This window comes from Pseudophryne corroboree, chromosome 4, assembly GCF_028390025.1.
Source record: "Pseudophryne corroboree isolate aPseCor3 chromosome 4, aPseCor3.hap2, whole genome shotgun sequence".
In the NCBI taxonomy this organism is placed as follows: Eukaryota; Metazoa; Chordata; class Amphibia; order Anura; family Myobatrachidae; genus Pseudophryne; species Pseudophryne corroboree.
The window spans coordinates 615435298-615459678 of NC_086447.1; the positions used below are offsets into that span (position 1 = coordinate 615435298).

The window sequence follows — 24381 nt, forward strand, 5'->3', positions numbered from 1 at the left end:
CAGTAGTGTATGGGGCCCTTAACTCTCTCTATACGTTATATATGGCTCACCTGCAATGCACATGGGGGGTGATTCAGATCTGATCACTGGGCTGCTAAATTTGTTGTGCTGCATTCAGATAGTCTCCGCCCAAGGGGAGTGTATATTCACCGTGCAAGTGTGTAATCGCATGTGTACCCCGAGCTGCAAAATATCCCTCATTCAGCGGACAGCTGCAAATCCATTCGCACCACACTCACCATTTAATAATCTTTCCACTGTGTGCAGTCAGTGCGCAGCCCCGGACTTACTCCTACAGTGCGATCAGGACAGGCTGATCTGGTCTGGAGCAGAGATCACACACCCTACCTGAAGACACTTGGGCACACCTGCGTTTTCCCTGACACTACCAGCAAACGATCAGTTGCCACCCACAAACAACATCCTCCTGTCAATCATCATGCAAATGGCTGTGCAATTAGAATTTTCGCACTAGCCTGTTGCTGTCTGGCGATGCCTGTTGTGGTTTGCCGATCGCCCACTGTGCGAAAACACACAGCAGCAATCAGATCTAAATCACCCCCATAGTTTAGCCCATTAGAGAAAATGTTGATTACAAAATGTTGTTTTGCAATCAATCTTGAATTAGACCCTATAATCATACCCTCAGAAGCAGATCAAATGATCAAACTAGGCTTACGATTTATAAAAATGAATACAGTTTTCTGTGTATGGGAAGAAGGTATCTGACCTGGACAACCAAACAGGTCTAAAATGTGGTGAGCCTGGATTAAAAAAAATGCATCTGGTGTTTTATCAGAGAAATTGTGTTTGTCATAGCAAGATTAACTGAATTATTTTATCATTAATTACTTAAACTAAATTTGCTGATTATGAACAATCTAATGTTCTGAATCTTCAAGTCAACCCAATAAAACTCATCGTTACATTTCATTTGCACGTTGGGTTATACAGTGCAAGCAGTAAACTGCTGCTTTGGAAAGCCAAATGGTTTGTTAAGGGATCATTTAAATACTTGAAAAATTATTAAAACCATGGGGGTAATTAAGATCTGATCGCAGGAGAAGGAAGACTGACTGGAAGATCGCAGGAGACTGGAAGACTGGTACACTCAAGAAACAAACACATTCTCACGCAACAGAGAAGGGAACCGGTGACCAAGAGAAAAACCCAAAGAAGAACCCAAAGAAGCCAGGTGTGTCAGGAGGAGTGCCCTGTGGAACATAGAAACCTTGACGAAAAAGAGTGAATTGTTTTATGTACTTGTATGATTTTTATGTATTAAAAACCATATTTGTGGATACCTGCCTGCTGAACCTATTTTTGGGAAACTACTCACCTGAGGTCTAAATGAAGGATCGAAAAATACCTTTACGGGAACGCGAGGCAGAAATCCAATGTAAGTGTCTGTGCATAGGGGAATTTTACTGGTGAATAGTTTAAGTTTGCATTGATGAAAGATACCTTTATGTGCATGCAGGACAGAAATACTCTGTAAGCGTTTGTCTAGGAGAGATAAAGTAAAAAATCCCTAAGACTATGTGGGGATTTTTTTTCCCTCCACTACATTTTAAATCTATAATCGCTGGGTCCTGGTTTCTCTTTTTCTGTGGTTTAGTACGTATTTGGAGTCTTTGGGTGTATTCTCCTCAACTAAGGAACCAGCAGCATTTTGTTGATTAGTATACCTTGCACAGTTGTTCTGCAGGTGCGCCATGGCAGACTGCCCACGAAGAGCCCACAGAGCGAGTAGAAAGTGCAGAGACAGTATCCATCATAGGAAGGTCAGCATGTGAGTAAGCCTGTGCGATAGTCATGTGAAGCTGCCTGGCTAGAGTTTGTTTATTTGCTGGCCAGCCCCTCTTGTGGAAGCCATAGAAGACAAAAGAGGGAATCCGTTTTCCTGATGGAACTGGTACGAGCCATGTAAATCTGAAGAGCATGGACCACATCAAAGGAGGCCTCCCCCACAGAGAGGTACGGAGATTGGAAGGCCGGAACCACAAATCTTCATTAAGGTGGAAACTTGACACCACCTTGTGGAGTTAGCCAGGTCATGTTCAAAGGACAACTCTGTCTCGATGGAAGACCAGGAAGGAGGAGCAACAGGAGAGCGCCCCTAAATCAGTCCCAATAGCCAGCATATGCAATAGCCAGAAGAAAAAGAGCCTTCGCTGTTAGCCATTTGAGGTCCACAGAGTCAAGAGGTTCAAACATGGACTCCTGCAGTGACAAAGACCTGAGGAGCTGTAGAAAGACCAAAGGGCAGTGCCCGAAATTGGAAATGTTGCTGGAGGACTGCAAACCATAGAAACCATTAATGTGGGGGCGCTATAGGCACATGCAGGTAAGTTTCCTGAATAACCAGAGACACCATAAAGTCCCCAGGATCCATTGCCAGGACAACAGAGCGGAGTGTTACCATATGAAACCTAGCCACTCTTATAAACCTGTTCAGGGATTTGAGATTGAGGATAGGCCGATGAGACCCATTGGGTTTCTGAACCAAGAAAAGGGTAGAGTAAAAACCCATCCCTCGCTGTGACGAAGGGACAGGAAAGTGCTGTAGCGAATGAATACATTCTGGAGGCCCAGGGATTTGTCGGGCCTGATAAATGGCCTGTGTAAAAGAACTGCTGGGAGTGCGTCTCAGGAATGAGAGAGCGCACTCGTGAGAGGCCACTTCTTGTACCCAGGTGTTTGTGCTGGTCTGATGCCTGGACTGTGCAGGGAGACTTTCTTCCAGAGCCTCTGCCTAACCTTCAATGGCCTTAGCCACCCAGGCAGTGGCAACAGCCAGTCGGTTAATAGCTCCTGTAAGAGAAGAGACATATTTGAGACATGCTTCAATTTTTCTATCCGTAGTCTCCTTGAGGGAAGATGCTGTCGGGACAGGTAAAGTAGTGCTTTTGACCAGGCGTGCCATGTGGGAATCCACTGTAGGAGGAATTTCCCACTTAGCACAATCAGCAGCTGGGAGAGGGTAAAAAGAAGCCAGGCGCTTTGGTAGCTGGAACCTTTTACCAGGGGTATTCTATGATTCCTGCGTGACCTCAGTAAGATGATCTGACTGAGGGAATTCAGCCCTTAAAACCTTCTGGCACTTAAATAGCGGAGCTTTCGGGTTTGGAACAGGCTCCTCTTTTATTTGAAGAAACGATTTGACGGCCCTTACTAGCGCAGGATTATCCAATGTAGACTGACGCTCCTCCTCACCTGAGGGGGACTCAGGGAGAGATGCATCTGTGTCATCTGCATCCCCAGATGATGCCTCAGCATCAGAAAGCTGGATGGACTGTGAGGATGGTACAGGATGCGTAGTTGCCTTAGTGGGGGCCTTCACCCTGTAACATCTGTTGAAAGGCAGCAGAGTTATTAGCCAGATTCTGCAAAAAGGTAGATGGCACATCCACCCAGGGAAAGGGCATTGAAGTGACTGCCATAGCAGGGGGTACCTGCGGTGGAAATCCCATAGCGGGAGGTAAAGTGGGGGCTGCTAAACAGTCCGCAATCTGCGTCAGTACCTGTGAAATAAAAGACCCCCATGGGGGGTTCTGAACAGGGGGCTGGAGGGGTCGGCTGGTAGGAGCTATATAGCAAGATGCACACAGACCATTTTGTACAGTGTCTTGAGGGCATAATCCAGCTGAACAGGACTTGCAGGATACCAGCAGCTGCCTCTTTGTTACCATTGCTAGACATAGCTGCAATAACATTATAATACACACTCGTTATTAGAAATATAGTGTAACAAGTATAGCATTGTGACAGCCTTCACAAATACTGATAGATGTGAAGTACAATGAACCCCTATACACTTGTATCTGAGGGTTATAGGAAAAAAAGGGAACGGTAGTATAAGTTGATAGAGAAAAAAAATTAGACAGCATGGTGTTCGCCTGCAAGGGGACTCTTAGCACTCGCCCTGCTGCTGGCATTCTGGCGGGTGGGATGCCGCTGCCAGGATATTGAATAGCCTGGGCTGGATGCGGGGTAGAGGGAGAAGGACCGGAGCATCCTGGAATATCAAAAGCTTTACTGTTTTTTGCCCGGTCCTATCCTATAACCTACACCAGCCCCACCCCCCACCCCCCGATTGTCCTCTCTGTGGATGCCTATAGACCTTAAAGAAAAATGGGCAATTCAATTGCATAGGTTTTTTGGGCCAAAAATTAACCCATTTTTCAGGCGAAAACACTTGGATTCAGGATAAGTTTCCTGATCCCTGTGTGTTTTGTGGATGCTATCGGGAAATTGGGTCTGTGAGTTATTAGGGATTTTTTTTGACCGTCTCCAGTCAAAAATTAGCTTTTGGGGCTAACTGGATAGCCCCCGAGGGATCAATAAGCTACGGTAATTTGCAACGTCTAATTGAATTCTCACCTAAATTGTTAAATTGGTTTTTGTAAATTGTTTATTCTTTAATTAAACCATAACATATTATGGCCCAAATGTATTTACCCTTAACAAGAGATAAAGTGGAGATGGATAAAGGGTGATAACTGACCAGCCAATCAGCTTCCTAGCTGCAATGTCACAGGCTGTCTATGAAAAATGACAGCTAGAAACTGATTGGCTGGTCAGTTATCACTCTTTGGGGGTAATTCAGAGTTGATCGCAGCAGCAAATTTGTTATCTGGGGTGTGGTAAACTGAAATCTAAATTGCAGTGTAAAAATAAAGCAACCAGTATTTACCATGCACAGAAATAAAATAACCCACCCAAACTCTCTCTGCAAATGTTATATCTGCCACACCTGCAGTGCACATGGTTTTGAACAACTGCTAACAAATTTGCTGCTGCGATCAACTCTGAATTACCCCCTTTATACATCTCCACTTTATCTCTTGTTAAGGCTTAATACATTTGGACCTAGATTATGGTATGACTTCATTCGTAGGTAGCAGGAAGCTACTTCTTACCTTAAAGGCACGACTTAAAACTTCTTCTCCTCCTTTGCTCCTCAGAAGATTAACAATCACTTGCTGGCCATACTGTTCCTTCAAAAGCATCATATGTCTAATAAAATAAATATGTTTTTAGAATTATAATACAGCAATTCAAAAAGGAGATTTATGGTAAGAACTTACCTTTGTTAAATCTCTTTCTGCGAGGTACACTGGGTTCCACAGGGAATAACATTGGGGTGTAGAGTTGGATCTTGATCCGAGGCACCAACAGGCTAAAAGCTTGGACTGTTCCCAGGATGCACAGCGCCACCTCCATATAACCCCACCTCCGTGCACAGGAGCTCAATTTTGTTAACCAGTCCAATGCAGTAGCAGGTAAAAGAGACGACAACCGTTAGTAGACACATACACCACATTCTCACGACAGGAGAAGGTATCAGCGGCTAATGCCATACAAACCCAAAGAATCAAAGTGCGTCAGGGTGGGTGCCCTGTAGAACCAAGTGTACCTCGCAGAAAGAGATTTAACAAAGGTAAGTTCTTACCATAAATCTCCTTTTCTGCAGCGGGGTACACTGGGGTTGCACAGGGATAACATCGGGATGTTCTAAAACAGTTCCTCATGGGGGGGAAGCACTGTAGCGGGCAAAAGAACCCGGCGTCCAAAGGAGACATCCTGGGAGGCAGAAGTATCAAAGGCATAGAACCTTATGAACGTGTTCACTGAGGACCACGTAGCCGCCTTGCACAATTGTTCAAGGGTCGCACCACGGCGGGCCGCCCAAGAAGGTCCAACAGACCGAGTAGAATGGGCTTTGATGGTAGCTGGAGCTGGAAGGCCAGCCTGTACATAAGCATGTGCAATCACCATTTTAATCCATCTGGCCAAGGTCTGCTTATTAGCAGGCCAGCCACGTTTGTGAAAACCAAATAGGACAAAGAGGGAATCAGATCTCCTAAGAGAAGCTGTTCTCTTCACATAAATACGGAGAGCCCGTACGACATCCAAAGACCGCTCTTTGGAGGATAAACCAGGAGTGGTAAATGCCAGAACCACAATTTCCTGGTTAAGGTGGAAAGACGACACTACCTTAGGCAAATAACCAGGACAAGTTCTAAGAACCGCCCTGTCACGGTGAAAAATCAAAAAGGGTGACAGACAGGACAAGGCAGCCAAGTCTGAAACCAGTCTAGCAGAGGCAATAGCCAGCAAGAACAAGACCTTAAGAGTAAGCCACTTAAGGTCTATAGAGGTACAAATGGAGACTCTTGTAAGGCATCCAGAACAATCGATAAATCCCAAGGAGCCATAGGCGGGACATAGGGAGGTTGAATCCGTAACACACCCTGCGTGAATGTATGAACATCAGGGAGAGTCGCAATTTTTCTCTGAAACCATATCGACAAGGCAGAAATATGAACCTTGAGAGAAGCCAGACGAAGGCCTGAGTCCAGGCCCTGTTGCAGGAAAGCCGAAAGCTTGGCAGTACTGAACTTGTATGCATCATAATGGTTAGTCGAACACCAGGCAAAGTAGGAATTCCAGACCCTATAATAAATCCGGGCAGAAGCCGGTTTACGGGCCTTCAACATAGTTTGAATGACCGTCTCAGAAAATCCTTTGGCCCTCAGTACAGAAGCTTCAAGAGCCACGCCGTCAAAGCCAGCCGGGCCAAATCCTGGTAGACACAAGTGCCATGAACAAGGAGGTCTGGGCATTGCGGAAATAGAAGAGGACGCGCTATCGAGAGACCCTGCAGGTCTGATAACCAATGACGTCTGAGCCACGCTGGAGCGATTAGAAAGTAGTATTCCTCCTTCTTGCTTGAACTTCCTTATCACCTTGGGCAGAAGTGACACCGGAGGGAACACGTACGGCAGCCGAAAGTTCCATTAAATTGCCAGTGCGTCCACGAACGCTGTTTGAGGATCCCTTGTCCTTGCTGCGAAGTCCGGAACCTTGTGATTGTGTGGAGACGCCATCAGGTCTACATCTGGTAGGCACCACTTGTCCACTAGGAGTTGAAAGACTTCCGGATGAAGACTCCACTATCTGGCATGTACGTCCTGATGACTGAGGAAGTCCGCTTCCCAGTTGAGGACTCCTGGAATGAACACTGCCAATATGGCTGGCAGATGGCGTTTCGCCCAAAAAGGATTTTTGATACTTCCATCATTGCCATGCGGCTTCGAGTGCCACCTTGATGATTTATGTATGCCACCGTGGTGGTGTTGTCTGACTGTATTTGAACAGGCTTGTTCTGTACTAGAGGCAGGGCTAGTGTCAATGCATTGAACACTGCTCTCAATTCCAGAATGTTTATCGGAAGGAGAGATTCCTCCCTGGTCCACTGACCCTGAAGAGAGTGATGCTCCAACACTGCGACCCAGCCCCGTAGACTGGCATCCGTCGTCAGAAGGACCCAGTTGAGAATCCAGAAGGGACATCCCCTGCTCAGTTGCTGGTCCTGTAGCCACCAGGTCAGCGACAAGCGGACCTGCGGAGTCAAGGAGATCATGTGAGTCCTGATCCGGTGAGGCAGGCCGTCCAACTTGGAGAGTATCAACCTCTGCAGAGGGCGGGAGTAAAATTGAGCGTACTCTACCATGTCGAAAACCGACACCATGAGGCCTAGTACTTGCATCACCGAGTGTATCGACACACGTGGGCGGGAGAGGAAGCATCTTATCTTGTCCTGAAGTTTCAGGACCTTCTCCGGAGACAGAAACAACCGCTGGTTGTGGGTGTCCAATAGTGGGGGTCATTCCGACCCGATCGCTCACTCGCTGCAGTTTGTCGCAGCGCAGCGATCGGGTCAAAATTGTGCATGCGCCGGCGCCACAGAGCGCCGGCGCATGGCAGCTTTCGTTGCCTAGCAATCGCCTCTGAGACAGAAGCGGTCGCTAGGCGGGAGAGGGCTGAACAGGGGGCGGGGCGCGGCGACGAGCAACTCCCGGCCAGCCGCAGGAGCTGCGCTGGCCGGGAGTTACTCCTCAAATACAAAGGCATCACCTCTGTGCAATGCTTTTGTATTTGTGCGGGTAGGGGGGGCCGCGCTGACATGCGGAGCGGACTAGCCCTGTGCTGGGCGTCCCCCTGCATGTCTGAGTTAACGATCGTAGCTGTACTAAACTTAGCACAGCTACGATCAACTCGGAATGACCCCCAGTGCTCCCAGGTGCACCATGCTCTGAGCAGGGACCAGGGAAGATTTCTTCAAGTTGAAGAGCCACCCGTGGGCTTGCAGGAATTGGACCGTCAGTTCCAGATGACAGAAAAGAACCTCTGGAGAGTTCGCCAGGATCCCGATACCCTGACGGCGGAGTAGAGCCGTGATGACCTTGGTGAAAATTATTGGAGATGTGGTCAGACCAAAAGGTAAGGCCTGGAATTGAAAAAGTAGGTTGCCAATAGCAAACCGTAGGTATTGCTGATGCGACACTGCAATAGGAATATGCAGGTAAGCATCCTGTATGTCCAGGGTTACCATATAATCCTTGGGCTCCAAAGCCAGAACAATAGAGCGAAGAGTTTCCATACAGAATTTGGAAACCTTCACAAATTTGTTCAAAGACTTGAGATTGAGAATGGGCTGAGAAGAACCATTCAGCTTCGGAACTAGGAACAGCATTGAATAGTACCCCCTGCCTCTCTGAGACAGAGGCACCGGCACTATCACTCCCATGTCTAGGAGGGATTGTACCACCAGATGGAGATACTTTGCTTTTACCGGACCTGCAGGGACGTTTGTCAAGCAAAACTGGCGAGGAGTACATTTCTTGAAAGAGATGGCGTATCCGTGAGCGACGACTTCCCTTACCCAGGCATCCGAAGTGGTCTGTAACCATACCTGTGCAAATTTAAGAAGTCGGCCTCCCACGCTGGGATCCCCCAGGGGGGGCCCCATCATACAGCAGGCTTGTCTGTTTTGGAAGCAGGCTGACGGGCAGCCCAGGCACGTTTAGGTTTGGGCTTCGTGGATTTGGCATTGCAAGCCTGTTTCGGGTACACCTGACCCTTCGATTTACCTGGAGGTCGAAAGGAACGAAAGGAAGTACTCAGCCTTCAGAGCTGAAGGTGTAGTACTAGGTAGACATGCAGTCTTCACGGATGCTAAGTCAGCAACAATCTTATTGAGGTCTTCCCCAAAAAGTATGTTTCCCTTAGAAGGGATCACCTCCAAGGTCTTTTTAGAGTCCAGATCTACCGACCAGGACCGCAACCAGAGGATCCGGCGAGCCAGAATAGACGTAGTAGACGGTTTGGCCGCCAGCATACTTGCATTAGATGCCGCCTCCTGAATATAATGAGAGGCTGTAATAATGTATGAAAGACACACTCTAGCATTATCAGGAAAATGAGATGGCAGTTCCGCTTCAACTTCCTGAACCCAGGCCTCTAAAGCTTTAGCGGCCCAAGAGGCCGCAATAGTAAGCCTGTGTACAGCTCCAGCAAGAGTGTAAATAGACTTCAAGCAACCCTCCACATGCTTATCCGTCAAATTCTTCAGAGAGGTGATGGTAGTGACAGGCAGAGCAGATGATACCACCAGAAGTGTGACTTGTGAGTCCACCGGTGGCGGAGTTTCACAATTTTTACTTAACTCTGCAGCGAGGGGATAATGAGCTAGCATCTTCTTAGACAGGGAGAATTATTTTCCTGGATATTCCCAGGATTCCTGACGTATGTCCACTAAGTGGTCAGAATATGGCAAAACTAATTTCGTAACCTTCTGAGGCTTGAATTTATCTGGTTTCTTAGAGGTAGTTGGGTGCTCTTCATCATCATCATCAATCTGAAGAATCAGCCTGATAGCCTCCAAGAGGTCAGGAATATCCACTTGAGTTATAGATTCCCCATCAGAAGCATCTGCATCAGTGTCTGAGGGGTCAGTATATGCGCCATCTTCATCAGATGAAGTATCTGAAACATGTGTGGATTGTGACGAAGTAATGGCCCGCTTAGAAGCCCCATTGGTATTAGGCGGGCGAGGGTTAGGAGTTTGCTTAGCCAAAGACTGATTCAATTGCTGTAACTGAGAGGACAGAGTATCTGCCCATGGCAGATTAACTGCAGGAACAATAATTGGCTGTAATGGCACAGGAGGTCCCATAGGGGGCGCAAGTCTAGTTACCAGCGTAGTTAGTAAATTAGAAAAAGTAGCCCACGGCGGGTCATGAGTTGCCCCCGTTGCTGTAGACTGACTGAGGGGTATAAAACCCCCAGCACCTGAACCCTTAGCTCCAATATTCTCCTTAGACACATCCATGGCAGTAGCACAGCATGAAGCAGGATCAGCCACAGAATTATCACCCTGTTGAGCTGACATTATATAAAAGCGTAACTGTAGGGCAAATTAGTACAATATAAGCAGACAAAGTACATGACAAAAATCCCCCTGTATAGTGTGACTACAAGCAGGGCACACACAGAGGATTTAAGAGGTATATGGTGACTGCAATACACAGAGAAAAATACCAAAGTAATATATCATGTGACACACTATATTACATGATAACCCTGATGCACTTAGCCCCCCTCAGGGTACAGAATATAGGGAAAGCAGTATATGTGAGATACACGGAATGGATATCACACAGCAACTATTGGCACACACACAGTCAATAACATAAATGGAAAGAGAAAAAGAAGACTCTTGGGTGGGCGCACTCTTTGTGTTAATGAATGGAAAAAAAGTGATAAAGTAGATATATTGAAGTGATTAAGACATAACCTTTATTATAAATTTATATACAATGCATTTTCATTTTTGTATCCCATTTAAAATTAATGGATATGACCGGGTTGTTCCATCCAAGGAATTTACAGTTTACTCCCAGTCAGACTTTTCTTTATAAAGAAAATTTTATATTGTATTCTGGTTAATCTATATCCACATAGATTGGCGGAAGGGTGTGTACACTGCCAGTACCACATCCGTATTCCACCACACCAGTACAAGCTTAGCCTGTATTTTGATTGAGATCTAAATTGATCTTGCCATAGTGCTTTATAACAGCAGCAATGTGAGTTTACTTTGCATAAACGGTATAATCTCTTGTTACAAAGTAAAACTAAATATTGTATCTATATCAGAAATCTTATCCCATTGTGGTCCTGATTTAAGGCATACACCTGTTATAGAATGAAAGAAAGGCAGATATTGGTGATACTGCTGTTAGTGTTCTTGTCAGGATGCCGGATTGACGTGCTACTGACATCGGGTATTCCCTGGGGGTCACCCTTCCAGGTACTAACCCGGCCCACCACCGTTTTGCTTCCAAGATCGGACGAGATTGGGCATAGGCGGTGAGATATGGTTGTAGAACAAATAGTATATCCTCTGACACACTAATGAGAGTGCACCGAAGAAGGAAGAAATTGAGTTTCCGCTTAGAGGTAAGTGTTAGAAATTGGATCTGCTGTCCGTGTTAGACCAAGAATATCCTGGAATCGCGGATAAAAGTTCAGGAAAATAGTAGAAGAGAAAAAATAAAATAATAGAAAAGTGTAGGCTGGTTTTCAGCCAGTACAGATGCTGCCTGTACTAGGGTGCAATTGCCTTGCTGGGTAAGTGCTCACCCGTCGGTGTTACATATGTTTCCTCAGATTTAGAGAGGCTTAGGTAAACAGAGGATCTGTCACTCTACAGATGTAGATTTTTTTTCACAGATGGTGCAGCCTCTGATGAGGTGTGATTGTTTGGAGTGAGCCTTAAATAGATAGAGAATTTGCCAATATATGAATATGAATTGTTGCACAGATGGTGTAATTGGTGAGGGTGAGCCGATGCTCACCTAAGGATATTAACACACCGTCCCCCTAGATCAGGGAAAAGGTTCTTTTGGGTTATCCAAAATTACCCAAAGGAGAGAGATTAATTAGATACAATGTTCTCAATAATATTGTGAAGAATAATTATTTGCAAAAATAGCGAAGATTAAAAAATATAAGAGCTCATCATTGCATAGAGAAGTAAAATGAGATGATCCCAAATACATCTATTACATGCACTATGCTTTTTAAGCTTGAATCATACCGGTAATATGAGCAGGTATTAAACTTTATGTGACCTTATATGCTAAAGGATATTAGTCCTCAGACCCAGGTAGTAACGATGATAAATATCACCCCTATTGTGTTTGCATAATGGTCTTAATAGACCTATTAACTAAATAATACCGGTGGCTGCCCAGGTCCCTGGGCAAGCTAGTGATCACGTTTGAAGTCCTGCTGTGGATAGACTGGTCCAGAGATAGGAGAGGAAGACGCATTTCCCCCGTAAAGAACTGGCTTGTTCACTTCCAATTGTGATTAGGCTATCGTCTGGAAGGGTTTAAAACTCCTGTGTACGAAGGTCTGCCAATGGCATCGAAGTCCTAATTAGATATGGTAATTGGGTGACACACGGAGGTCACAGTACCGACCTCCGCTATGTAATTTCCTCCTATGTCATATACGTAATCGCCATGCGCTCCTAATCCTGCAGCGGCGGACTAGAATCCTCCTTTCCGCTCGCTGCTAGGCAACAGACCATGTTGTGTTATGGCCCGTTTCCCTGGTTTCGCAAGACAGTTAGGACCCGGCGGAAGTTGAATCCATAACTTCCACCATGTTGCAAGGTTACTAATCAACGCTAACATAGCGTATGAATGGGGCCAGTAAATTATCACTGTTACTGAATACATTTAAAGTTGAAGAGCTATAAAAGTCGTTAGGATCAGAACTTTGTTAATGTGCTGGATATGACTATATAATTAATTCTGAAGATCATAAGGCGAGTGACGGATCTTGTGTAATGACAGAGGAGGTATTAACCTCCTAGAGTAAGTGATTCACGGGTATGTTGGGCCGGGTCTGCAACCGAGATTATGACACTGGGGAGGTATGTTGGGACTGTGAGTCCGACTTAATTATACTAAATGGGAGTTTGTGATGAGCAAACTTAGTATATAACATGCTACACCTCTATGATAAGCATGCGCTCGAGGTGGCGAGCGTAGGTCCTAAATTACCAATCGTTGCTAGGCAACGGATCCTGTTATATACTAATCTGTTACCATGAATGCGCCAATCAACTGCAGCCTGGTAAAAGTAAGGATCCTTGTGGTCAAAGGTTAGATATTGGGGTTGTGATATGATATAGATAAGCATGTAGGATATCCAATTATCCTTGTGGTCAAAGGTTGGATGTTGGGGTAGTGATAAACATAGATAAGTATGTAGGATAACCAATTATCAACGGTTAGGTATTGGGGTTGTAATAAGATGTAAATAGGGGGCCGACCTAATATTAGGACTGGGGCTGAGAATAACCCCTTGAGGTCACAGGTATAGAGAACACTTGTTGTGTATAGACAATAAAAATATTATCCAGGTTCCCCTTGCAGAGGTTGGATTGTTAATATGAGAAATGGTGATTTAGGATGAGAGAGTTGGAAGTGTGGGGTTGCTAAATACATGTAGGTATCGGTGTGAGGTGGCCTGTGTAAGTGAATAGGTCCTGTGAGGAGGTGTGCAAATTGTGTTATCAGAAAGTGAAGATGTGTAAAGACCCAAGAAACTACATTGGGATGGGGTAAAAGGTGAAATGATTAAATCACAGGTAACAGATAAAGTGAAAAAAAGAAAGAAGGAAAAGAAGGTGCAACACTGTGTGAGCTTGGGGTGTGTCTATATAAGGGGATTCCTATCGTGCAGTGATGTGTGTGTGTAGGGAGAGGGGAATGGGTTACCTAGAAGGATGATTGAATATGGTGAAGGGGTAAAAGAAATTATGTAGAGAACCCACTATGTAGAATGTGGGAATATTAGGTGGGGAAATGGAATAAGTGGTGAAAAGAGGGGAAGGGAGAGCCTACCATGTAGGCCAGCATGAGGAAGTGTAAAGGCTCGGGGATATAGTCTGTGATGATTTGTGATGAGGAATAATGAAAAAGAGTCACCAAAAGGGTCCGATTTTATTGTACTGATTCTTATAGGAACACACTGTAATTGGTTCCCTCATTCAGGCCCATTGGTCTGAGTGTATTGAGCTTAAAGATCCATTCTGTCTCTCTTTTAAGGAGTTCTTTGTTTAGATCTCCCCCTCTGATCCCTAGTTTGATTTTGTCCAAGCCAAAGACCAGCAGGTCCTTAGAGAAGTCTTTATGGTGAGAGTAGAAGTGTCTTGCGACTGAGGTCAGTTTCTTTATGCGGGAGATGTCCGACGCTGCATTGCGGCAAGTCCCCATGTGTTCTAAAATTCTTTCTTTGAACTTGCGGGTTGTCATCCCAACATACTTGAGGTTGCAACTGCACTCTATGCAGTAGATTATTCCCTGAGTATTACAGTTGAAAAAATGTTTGATAGATATGTTCTCACCATACCGGTCTGTTACTATGTTGGTCTTGAGAATCTGTGGGCAAGCTTTGCAGTGTCCGCATGGTGTCACGAACCTCGGGCAGCGGCGACCGCGCTTGTCCCTGCGGGTGGCCTGGTCTGCCCGGCGCCTCTCTTCCCCTGACGGTCTCCGGCTTCAGCGGCGGGTCGGCGCTGCTCTCCGGCGGCTTCCCGGAAGCAAGGACGCCACCATCACAAGCGAGGGCAAGGAGGCGGAGCAGGTCTGACGTCACCTGCCTGCTCCGCCAATCAGGCTAGGGCGGGGAATTTAAAATCAGATACCAGGCAGAGATCCGGTGCCTGAGTATCTTCGTTTCTCCTGCGGAAGCTGTGATTCCAGAGCTTTCTCGTCCCTGCAAGCATCCTGTGCTTCCAAGCGTCCTGTGCCTCCAAGCGTCCTGTGCCTCCAAGCGTCCTGTGCCTCCAAGCGTCCTGTGCCTCCAAGCACCTCCGTGCCTCCAATTATCTCCGTGCCTCCAATTATCTCCGTGCCTCCAATTATCTCCGTGCCTACAAGTACCTCGTGCCTCCAAGCACCTCTGTGCCTCCAAGCACCTCCGTGCCTCCAAGCACCTCCGTGCCTCCAGTTACCTCCGTGTCTCCAAGCACCTCGTGCCTCCAAGCACCTCATCCCTCCAAACACCTCGGTGTCTCCAAACACCTCCGTGCCTCCAAGCACCTCCGTGCCTCCAAGCACCTCCGTGCCTCCAGTTACCTCCGTGTCTCCAAGCACCTCGTGCCTCCAAGCACCTCATCCCTCCAAACACCTCCGTGTCTCCAAACACCTCCGTGCCCCCAAGCACCTCCGTGCCTCCAAGCACCTCCGTGCCTCCAAGGGCCTCCCTGCACTCCCTGTACTCCCAGCACCTCAGTGCCTCCAATACCACAGTGTCTCCAATATCTCAGTACCCCAGCCTTCAGTATTTCTACAAGTCTTGTCTTACAGGAGACCTTCAAGAATTCCTCTGGGCCTCCCGCCTGCCGTCTTAGTCCTGCATGAGGAAGACCTACATCCGGCCATCTCTACTACGACCCAGTGGCGGTTCCTCTTCCCGGTCATCGGAAGAAGCCCCGAGTCCACAACACTCCCAAACCAGGTCAGTGATAGTATACTCAGGCCACATGGACTCGGGGAATCGGAACACGGACTCGAGTGCCATTCAGAACCTGGCTTCTCGAGTGCAAAGTCAGGAAGCAGCGCAAGGCCAGGTGATGCAGTACCTCCAGCAGTTGTCCGGGCGTCTGGATCAGATTCAGGCGTCTCTGGCCTCAGTAATTCCGGCACCTGTTCCAGTAGTCGCACCAGTTGCCGTTGCCAGCAATGTTCAACCATCGGCCGGTGTCACTCCACGCCTTCAGTTGCCTACTCCGTCCCGCTATAATGGGAATCCCAAAAATTGTCGTGGTTTCTTGAACCAATGCGAGGTACATTTCGAGCTACTTGCACACAACTTTCCTACAGACCGGTCCAAGGTAGCATATATTATTTCTCTGTTGGAAGGTTCTGCTTTGGATTGGGTGTCTCCATTATGGGAACGATCTGATCCCATGGTTTCCAACTACACCAACTTCATCTCGTCCTTTCGAAGGATTTTCGACGAGCCCGGCAGAATGACCACTGCTTCTTCCGATTTGCTCCGTGTTCGGCAGGGCGCCCGTTCCGTGGGCCAGTACGTGGTTCATTTCCAGACCATTGCTTCCGAACTACGCTGGAATAATGACGCCCTGAGAGCTGCCTTCTGGAACGGTCTTTCCGACCGGCTGAAAGATGAGCTGGTTACTAGAGATCTGCCGGATCCATTAGAAGATTTGATTTCCCTTTGCGTCAAGGTGGATCTTCGGATGCAGGAGCGTGGAAGAGAACGTAGCCGTTCGGATCGTTCCAGGTTCCGGAATCCTACTCCTAGGCCGGTGGCCTCACCCAGCTCAGATGAGCCCATGCAAATTAACCGCTCCCGACTGTCTCCGGAAGAACGACAGCGTCGTCGTGAGGGTAAACTCTGCCTTTACTGTGGAGCCGCAGATCATTTTCTTAAATCTTGTAAAGCCCGTCCGGGAAACGGGCAGGCCTAGCTTGTTCCGGAGGAGTCAAGCTGGGAGTTACGACAAAAGCTTCTCCAACTTCGGACTGCTTGCTTCCAGTAACTCTAGTCTCCAATTCAGTCTCCAGGTCTTGTGAAGCCCTATTGGATTCCGGAGCTGCAGGGAACTTCGTTTCTTCTTTCTGTGCCCAAAGTTTGGGTTTAAAGTTACGGCCTATCGAGCGGCCAATTTCACTGACGGCTATCAACGGGACTAGAATTTCCAAAGGTCTTATAATGTGGCGCACGGGGCCAGTTAAGCTGCAGGTCGGGGCTCTACATCAGGAAGATTTGGAACTCTTGGTAATCCCAGAAATGCCTCATGATCTGGTTCTTGGAATGCCTTGGCTGAAAAGTCATAATCCCCACATCGACTGGAAGTCGTCACAAATTCTGTCCTGGAGTCCCTTTTGTCACACTAATTGTCTTACTCCTGTTTGTCCGCTCCGTGTTACCTCCAAAACGGATGAAGAGCACATTCCGGAGGCATATCAAGGGTACAAGGACGTATTTTCGGAACAAGCTGCTGACCTGTTACCACCTCACAGGCCTTGGGACTGCCCTATTGACCTTGTCCCAGGGAAGACGCCACCTCGTGGTCGCACATATCCTCTGTCTCTTCCCGAGACTCAAGCCATGTCGGAGTATATTAAGTCCAATATGCTCAAGGGATTCATTCGCCCCTCTTCCTCCCCTGCCGGTGCAGGCTTCTTTTTCGTGAAGAAAAAGGACGGGGGGTTGAGACCATGCATCGACTACCGCGGCCTAAACGACATTACTATTAAGAATAAATACCCCTTGCCACTAATCACAGAGTTATTTGATAGGGTTCGTGGTGCCCGCATTTTTTCAAAACTCGACTTGAGAGGAGCTTACAATCTTATACGCATCCGAGAGGGGGATGAATGGAAGACTGCCTTTAATACCCGAGATGGGCATTACGAATACTTGGTGATGCCGTTTGGTCTTAGTAATGCTCCCGCGGTTTTCCAGGGGTTCGTCAACGAAATCTTTCGTGATATGCTGTATCAGAGCGTTGTGGTATATCTGGACGACATACTGATTTTTTCCAAGAATCTTGTCGAACACAGGACTCAAGTCAAAGAGGTGCTACACCGTTTACGAGAGAATCATCTCTACGCCAAGCTTTCCAAATGTACCTTTGAAGTAACATCTATTCCGTTCCTCGGTTATGTCATCTCGGGGACGGAGCTTCGCATGGATCCGGAAAAGTTGTCGGCCATTCGTGACTGGACTCAGCCTCTTTCCCTGAAAGCAATACAAAGGTTCCTGGGCTTTGCGAACTACTACAGGAAATTCATTAAGGGTTTCTCCACCATTGTTGCGCCCATTACTGCCCTGACGAGGAAGGGTTCTAATCCTAGTTTGTGGCCTCCGGAAGCCATTGTAGCTTTTTCTCGCTTAAAGTTAGCTTTCATGACGGCTCCAGTTCTCCAACAACCAAATTTCGAGGAACCCTTCTTCTTAGAAGTTGATGCATCTTCAGTCGGGGTTGGGGCTGTTCTCTCCCAGTATTCCTCTGATAAAAAATTACATCCGTGTGGCTTCCATTCTCGTAAATTCTCTCCAGCCGAACGAAATTACACTATTGGAGACCAGGAACTCTTGGCAATCAAATCTGCCTTGGAAGAATGGAGATATCTTCTAGAAGGGGCTAAACATGTGTTTACCATCTACACGGATCACAAGAATTTGCTGTACATCAAATCCGCACAATGCTTGAATCCTCGCCAGGCGAGATGGGCACTTTTCTTTTCCCGATTCTCGTTCATTATCAAGTACCGGGCCGGGACTCTCAATATTAAAGCAGATGCGCTTTCTCGTTCACAAGTTCCCACAGACGAGGATGAACCTCCGGAGTGGGGTTTAATTCTGAATCCAGTTTCTGTCTCTGCTGCTTTAACTACTCCAGCTCCTCCTCCTGGAAGAATGTCCGTGCCAGCTAGATTCCGCCCAGGAATACTACTGTGGGCCCATAACTCCAAGTTTTCCGGTCATCCCGGCGCTCAGAAGATGTACAAGTTTCTGCAAAGGTCTTACTGGTGGAACACCATGAGGAAGGATGTACAAGATTGCGTTAATTCGTGTCCCCAATGTACACAACATAAATCTCCTCGTCTGCCTCCTGCAGGGTTACTTCGTCCTCTGCCTATCCCTGTGAGACCCTGGACTCACATTTCCATGGACTTCATCACTGACTTGCCCTGTTCCAAGGGTTGCAACACCGTTTGGGTTATCGTTGACCGTTTTTCGAAGATGGCACACTTTGTGCCCTTGACTGGTCTCCCGACAGCACCGAAACTGGCTCTATTGTTTATCTGAGAACATTTTCGTTTGCATGGGTTGCCACAAGAGATTGTTTCTGACCGTGGAGTACAGTTCACCGCCAGGTTTTGGAAAGCCCTTTGTTCAACTCTACACATTAAACTTAAGTTTTCGTCTGCTTATCATCCCCAAACTAATGGGCAAACGGAACGAGTCAATCAAGATCTAGAGACTTTTCTTCGTTTGTATCTCTCTCCTTCACAGGACAACTGGGTGGAGTTGTTGCCTTGGGCGGAGTTTGCTCATAACCATTTGTTTCATTCTTCCACTGGGGAATCACCATTTTTCGTCAACTACGGGTTCCATCCCCGTGTTCCGGAATTTCCAAGCCTTCCGATAATAGAGGTTCCTGCTGTAGTGTCCACTCTACGACACTTTGGACAAATTTGGAGAAAGGTTCATGCTAATCTTAAGCAGGTTTCTGTTCGGTACAAGTTCTTCGCAGATAAGAAACGGCAAGCCGCACCTCAATATAAAGTTGGGGACAGGGTATGGCTGTCCACACGGAATCTCCGGTTGAAGGTGCCCACCATGAAATTCGCTCCAAGGTTCATCGGTCCTTACCCTGTGCTACAAGTCTTAAATCCTGTGGTCTGTAAACTGGGTTTGCCTGCCCATCTTCGAATACCTAACGCCTTTCATGTTTCTCTACTCCGTCCCCTCATTCTGAATCGGTTCCACTCAGCACTCCCTAGGCCAACGTCCGTAGTGGCAGAAGCTGGAGCGGAGTTTGAAATCAAAGCTATTCTTGACTCTCGTTATCTTCATAAAAAATTACAGTACTTGGTGGACTGGAAGGGTTATGGTCCTGAGGAGAGAAGTTGGATTGGGGCTACTGAAGTAACGGCTCCTCGTCTGATTCGGATCTTCCACTCCAGACATCCGACTAAGCCCGGGAAGTGTCCAGGGGCCACTCCTGGAGGAGGGGGTACTGTCACGAACCTCGGGCAGCGGCGACCGCGCTTGTCCCTGCGGGTGGCCTGGTCTGCCCGGCGCCTCTCTTCCCCTGACGGTCTCCGGCTTCAGCGGCGGGTCGGCGCTGCTCTCCGGCGGCTTCCCGGAAGCAAGGACGCCGCCATCACAAGCGAGGGCAAGGAGGCGGAGCAGGTCTGACGTCACCTGCCTGCTCCGCCAATCAGGCTAGGGCGGGGAATTTAAAATCAGATACCAGGCAGAGATCCGGTGCCTGAGTATCTTCGTTTCTCCTGCGGAAGCTGTGATTCCAGAGCTCCCTCGTCCCTGCAAGCATCCTGTGCTTCCAAGCATCCTGTGCCTCCAAGCGTCCTGTGCCTCCAAGCGTCCTGTGCCTCCAAGCGTCCTGTGCCTCCAAGCGTCCTGTGCCTCCAAGCATCCTGAGCCTCCAAGCACCTCCGTGCCTCCAATTATCTCCGTGCCTCCAATTACCTCCGTGCCTCCAATTATCTCCGTGCCTCCAATTATCTCCGTGCCTCCAATTATCTCCGTGCCAACAAGTACCTCGTGCCTCCAAGCACCTCGTGCCTCCAAGCACCTCTGTGCCTCCAAGCACCTCTGTGCCTCCAAGCACCTCTGTGCCTCCAAGCACCTCCGTGCCTCCAAGCACCTCCGTGCCTCCAAGCACCTCCGTGCCTCCAAGCACCTCCGTGTCTCCAAGCACCTCGTGCCTCCAAGCACCTCATCCCTCCAAACACCTCGGTGTCTCCAAACACCTCCGTGCCTCCAAGCACCTCCGTGCCTCCAAGCACCTCCGTGCCTCCAGTTACCTCCGTGTCTCCAAGCACCTCGTGCCTCCAAGCACCTCATCCCTCCAAACACCTCGGTGTCTCCAAACACCTCCGTGCCCCCAAGCACCTCCGTGCCTCCAAGCACCTCCGTGCCTCCAAGGGCCTCCCTGCACTCCCTGTACTCCCAGCACCTCAGTGCCTCCAATACCACAGTGTCTCCAATATCTCAGTACCCCAGCCTTCAATATTTCTACAAGTCTTGTCTTACAGGAGACCTTCAAGAATTCCTCTGGGCCTCCCGCCTGCCGTCTTAGTCCTGCATGAGGAAGACCTACATCCGGCCATCTCTACTACGACCCAGTGGCGGTTCCTCTTCCCGGTCATCGGAAGAAGCCCCGAGTCCACAACACTCCCAAACCAGGTCAGTGATACATGGTAATGAACCGTTGATGTTACTGGGTTTGGGTGTACTCATCTGAAAATGACTGCGTACTAGAAGGTCCTTGATATTTCTAGATCTTCGCCAGCTCATTTCAATTTTGTCACTTATATACTGTGCTAAAGTTGGATCCGACTGTAGTATAGGTAGATGCTTTTCGATGGCTCTCTCAAGCAACCTCCATTCTGAACAGAACGTTCCAATGAATCTGAGTTTATCTTCTTTCCCTTTGTCCATCTTTGTTTTATTGTGAAAAATTAGAGATTCTCTTTTGATTTTGATTACTTTTCTTTGAGCTTTCTTGAGAGATCTCTTACTATACCCCCTCTCAATTAGACGTGTTATGAGTTCTTGACTTTTAACTTTGAAAACCCGATCTTCTGAACAGTTACGGCGGAGCCTCAATAATTCCCCTTTCGGAATGCTCTCAATGGTGTGTGGAAAGTGGGCACTTGTCTGGAAGAGGAGGCTGTTGGTTGCTGTTTCTTTACGGTATAGTTCCGTCGCCAAAGTTCCTGAGAAGGATTTGTAGACATTCACGTCTAAAAACGATATCATGTTTGAGCTAACGGTGTGTGTTAAATGGATATTCAGGTTATTGGTATTAAGAAGTTGAATAAATGTAAGAAGATGATCTTGATCACCATCCCAAATGATGAAAATATCATCTATGTATCTTAACCAAAGCATTATGTGCTTGGTATACTCCTCATTGGCATCATTGAAGACATGTAGTTCTTCCCACCAACCTAGGAATAAATTTGCATAGGTTGGTGCACACGCTGCCCACACTGCTGTACCCCTATTTTGGAGATAAAATTGATCCTGAAAGGTAAAGTAGTTTTTTTGTAACACAAATTCCAGGAGGTTATACAACAGATCATTAAAGTCCCCCTTCTCTCCTGAATCCAGAAAATATCTGGTAGCTCGTAATCGGCTTGATGGTTTTGTAGTAGATCTGTGGTATCCCTGAGGTAGGATGGTAAATGAAGTACAAAATCCCTTAGATGTAAGTCTAGGAAGCGGCTAAGTTGCTCCAAAAGTCCACCATTGCCCGACATAATGGGTTTCCCTGGTGGTTTTCTAATGTCCTTGTGGACTTTCGGAAGCAAATAAAAGGTGGGTGTCCTTGGTTTCATCACGGTTAAATACCTTGTTCGTGTTTTGTAATGGTTCCTGCTGTGAACGCCCTTTCTATAAGATGGGTGTATTCCTTCTGAAAGCGTTCTGTTGGATTGTTGAGGAGTTTCTTATAGCATTGTGATTGCTTTAATTGGCGCAGTGCTTCAGTCACATACATTTCAACTGGCCAAAGGACTTTGTTCCCAGCTTTATCGGATGGTTTAATAACCACTTCCTTCCATGTTTATATTTCCTTGAGTGCTTCTCTTTCTTTGAATCTCAAGTTCTTAGAGAAATGGGAAAATTTCTCTTGGGTGCTTGTTTTAATTCTATCAAACTCCCTAGAGACCATGTTCGTAATTACTTGTACCTCTGGACTGTTGTTCTCTGGGGGAAAAAAGGTTGATTTAGGCTTACACTTGGGGCGATGTTTGGTCGAGTGTGCTGGAGTGGGTGCTTATTCAAATTCCTCAAGAGTCATTGGGTTGGATTCTAATTCCAATTCTTCAAGAGTGGTGAGGGCATTGATTTCTTCAGGGTTCTAAGCCGGGTCATCCATGTTGTCAATTTATCTGTTGTTTTGTCTACTAAAAAATTTCTTCAGGAGAAGTTTCCTCCCAAATAATTTCAGATCTTTTTCCAATAGAAATCTATTGAAAGATCTGGTTGGGGAAAAAGATAGACCCTTGCTTAGAACTTCCCTTTGTTCCGGGGAAATTATCCTATTTGTGAGGTTGATTATGGTCAAAGTTTGAGACCTGGTAGACTATCTGGGTTTCTTCTGGTGTGCTGGGTATCTCGATGTCCGTGGGGTATCCCAGCCTATGTTCCTTCCAGTGTCCCTTCTTTCCCCCATTCATACGCTATGTTAGCGTTGATTAGTAACCTGGCAACATGGCGGAAGTTATGGATTCAACTTCCGCCGGGTCCTAACGGTCTTGCGAAACCAGGGAAACGGACCATAACACAACATGGTCTGTTGCCTAGCGCACGGCGATTACGTATATGACATAGGAGGAAATTACACAGCGGAGGTCGGTACTGTGACCTCCGTGTCACCCAATTACCATATCTAATTAGGACTTTGTTGCCATTGGTCAGACCTTCGTACACAGGAGTTTTAAACCCTTCCAGACGATAGCCTAATCACAATTGAAAGTGAACAAGCCAGTTCTTTACGGGGGAAACGCGTCTTCCTCTCCTATCTCTGGACCAGTCTATCCACAGCAGGACTTCAAACGTGATCACTAGCTTGCCCAGGGACCTGGGCAGCCACCGGTATTATTTAGTTAATAGGTCTATTAAGACCATTATGCAAACACAATAGGGGTGATATTTATCATCGTTACTACCTGGGTCTGAGGACTAATATCCTTTAGCATATAAGGTCACATAAAGTTTAATACCTGCTCATATTACCGGTATGATTCAAGCTTAAAAAGCATAGTGCATGTTATAGATGTATTTGTGATCATCTCATTTTACTTCTCTATGCAATGATGAGCTCTTATATTTTTTACTCTTCGCTATTTTTGCAAATAATTATTCTTCACAATATTATTGAGAACATTGTATCTAATTAATCTCTCTCCTTTGGGTAATTTTGGATAATAACCCAAAAGCACATTTTCCCTGATCTAGGGGGACGGTGTGTTAATATCCTTAGGTGAGCATCGGCTCACCCTCACCAATTACACCATCTGTGCAACAATTCATATTCACATATTGGCAAATTCTCTATCTATTTAAGGCTCACTCCAAACAATCACACCTCATCAGAGGCTGCACCATCTGTGAAAAAAAATCTACATCTGTAGAGTGACAGATCCTCTGTTTACCTAAGCCTCTCTAAATCTGAGGAAACATATGTAACACCGACGGGCGAGCACTTACCCAGCAAGGCAATTGCACCCTAGTACAGGCAGCATCTGTACTGGCTGAAAACCAGCCTACACTTTTCTATTATTTTATTTTTTCTCTTATACTATTTTCCTGGACTCTCATCCGCAATTCCAAAATATTCTTGGTCTAATGCAGACAGCAGATCCAATTTCTAACACTTACCTCTAAGCGGAAACTCCATTTCTTCCTTCTTCGATGCACTCTCATTAGTGAGTACCTGGAAGGGTGACCCCCAGGGAATACCCGATGTCAGTAGCACGTCAATCCGGACTCCTGACAAGAACACTAACAGCAGTATCACCAATATCTGCCTTTCTTTCATTCTATAACAGGTGTATGCCTTAAATCAGGACCACAATAGGATAAGATTTCTGGTATAGATACAATATTTAGTTTTACTTTGTAATAAGAGATTATACCGTTTATGCAAAGTAAACTCACATTGCTGTTGTTATAAAGCACTATGGCAAGATCAATTTAGATCTCGATCAAGAT

At 46.8% G+C, this 24381-nt stretch overlaps 1 protein-coding gene and 1 pseudogene across 2 annotated transcripts in view; both read right to left on the bottom strand.

The window, feature by feature from the left end:
* The window catches only part of SYNJ2 (synaptojanin 2), a 468795-nt gene that overhangs the window by 206505 nt on the left and 237909 nt on the right, over positions 1–24381 (bottom strand). For both annotated transcript variants that reach the window (XM_063917654.1, XM_063917655.1), the window contains exon 7: positions 4923–5019. In XM_063917654.1, coding sequence (XP_063773724.1) covers positions 4923–5019 — 97 coding nt within the window. The remainder of the gene's footprint in view (positions 1–4922; positions 5020–24381) is intronic.
* LOC134913025 (5S ribosomal RNA) lies at positions 11120–11239 on the bottom strand (annotated as a pseudogene).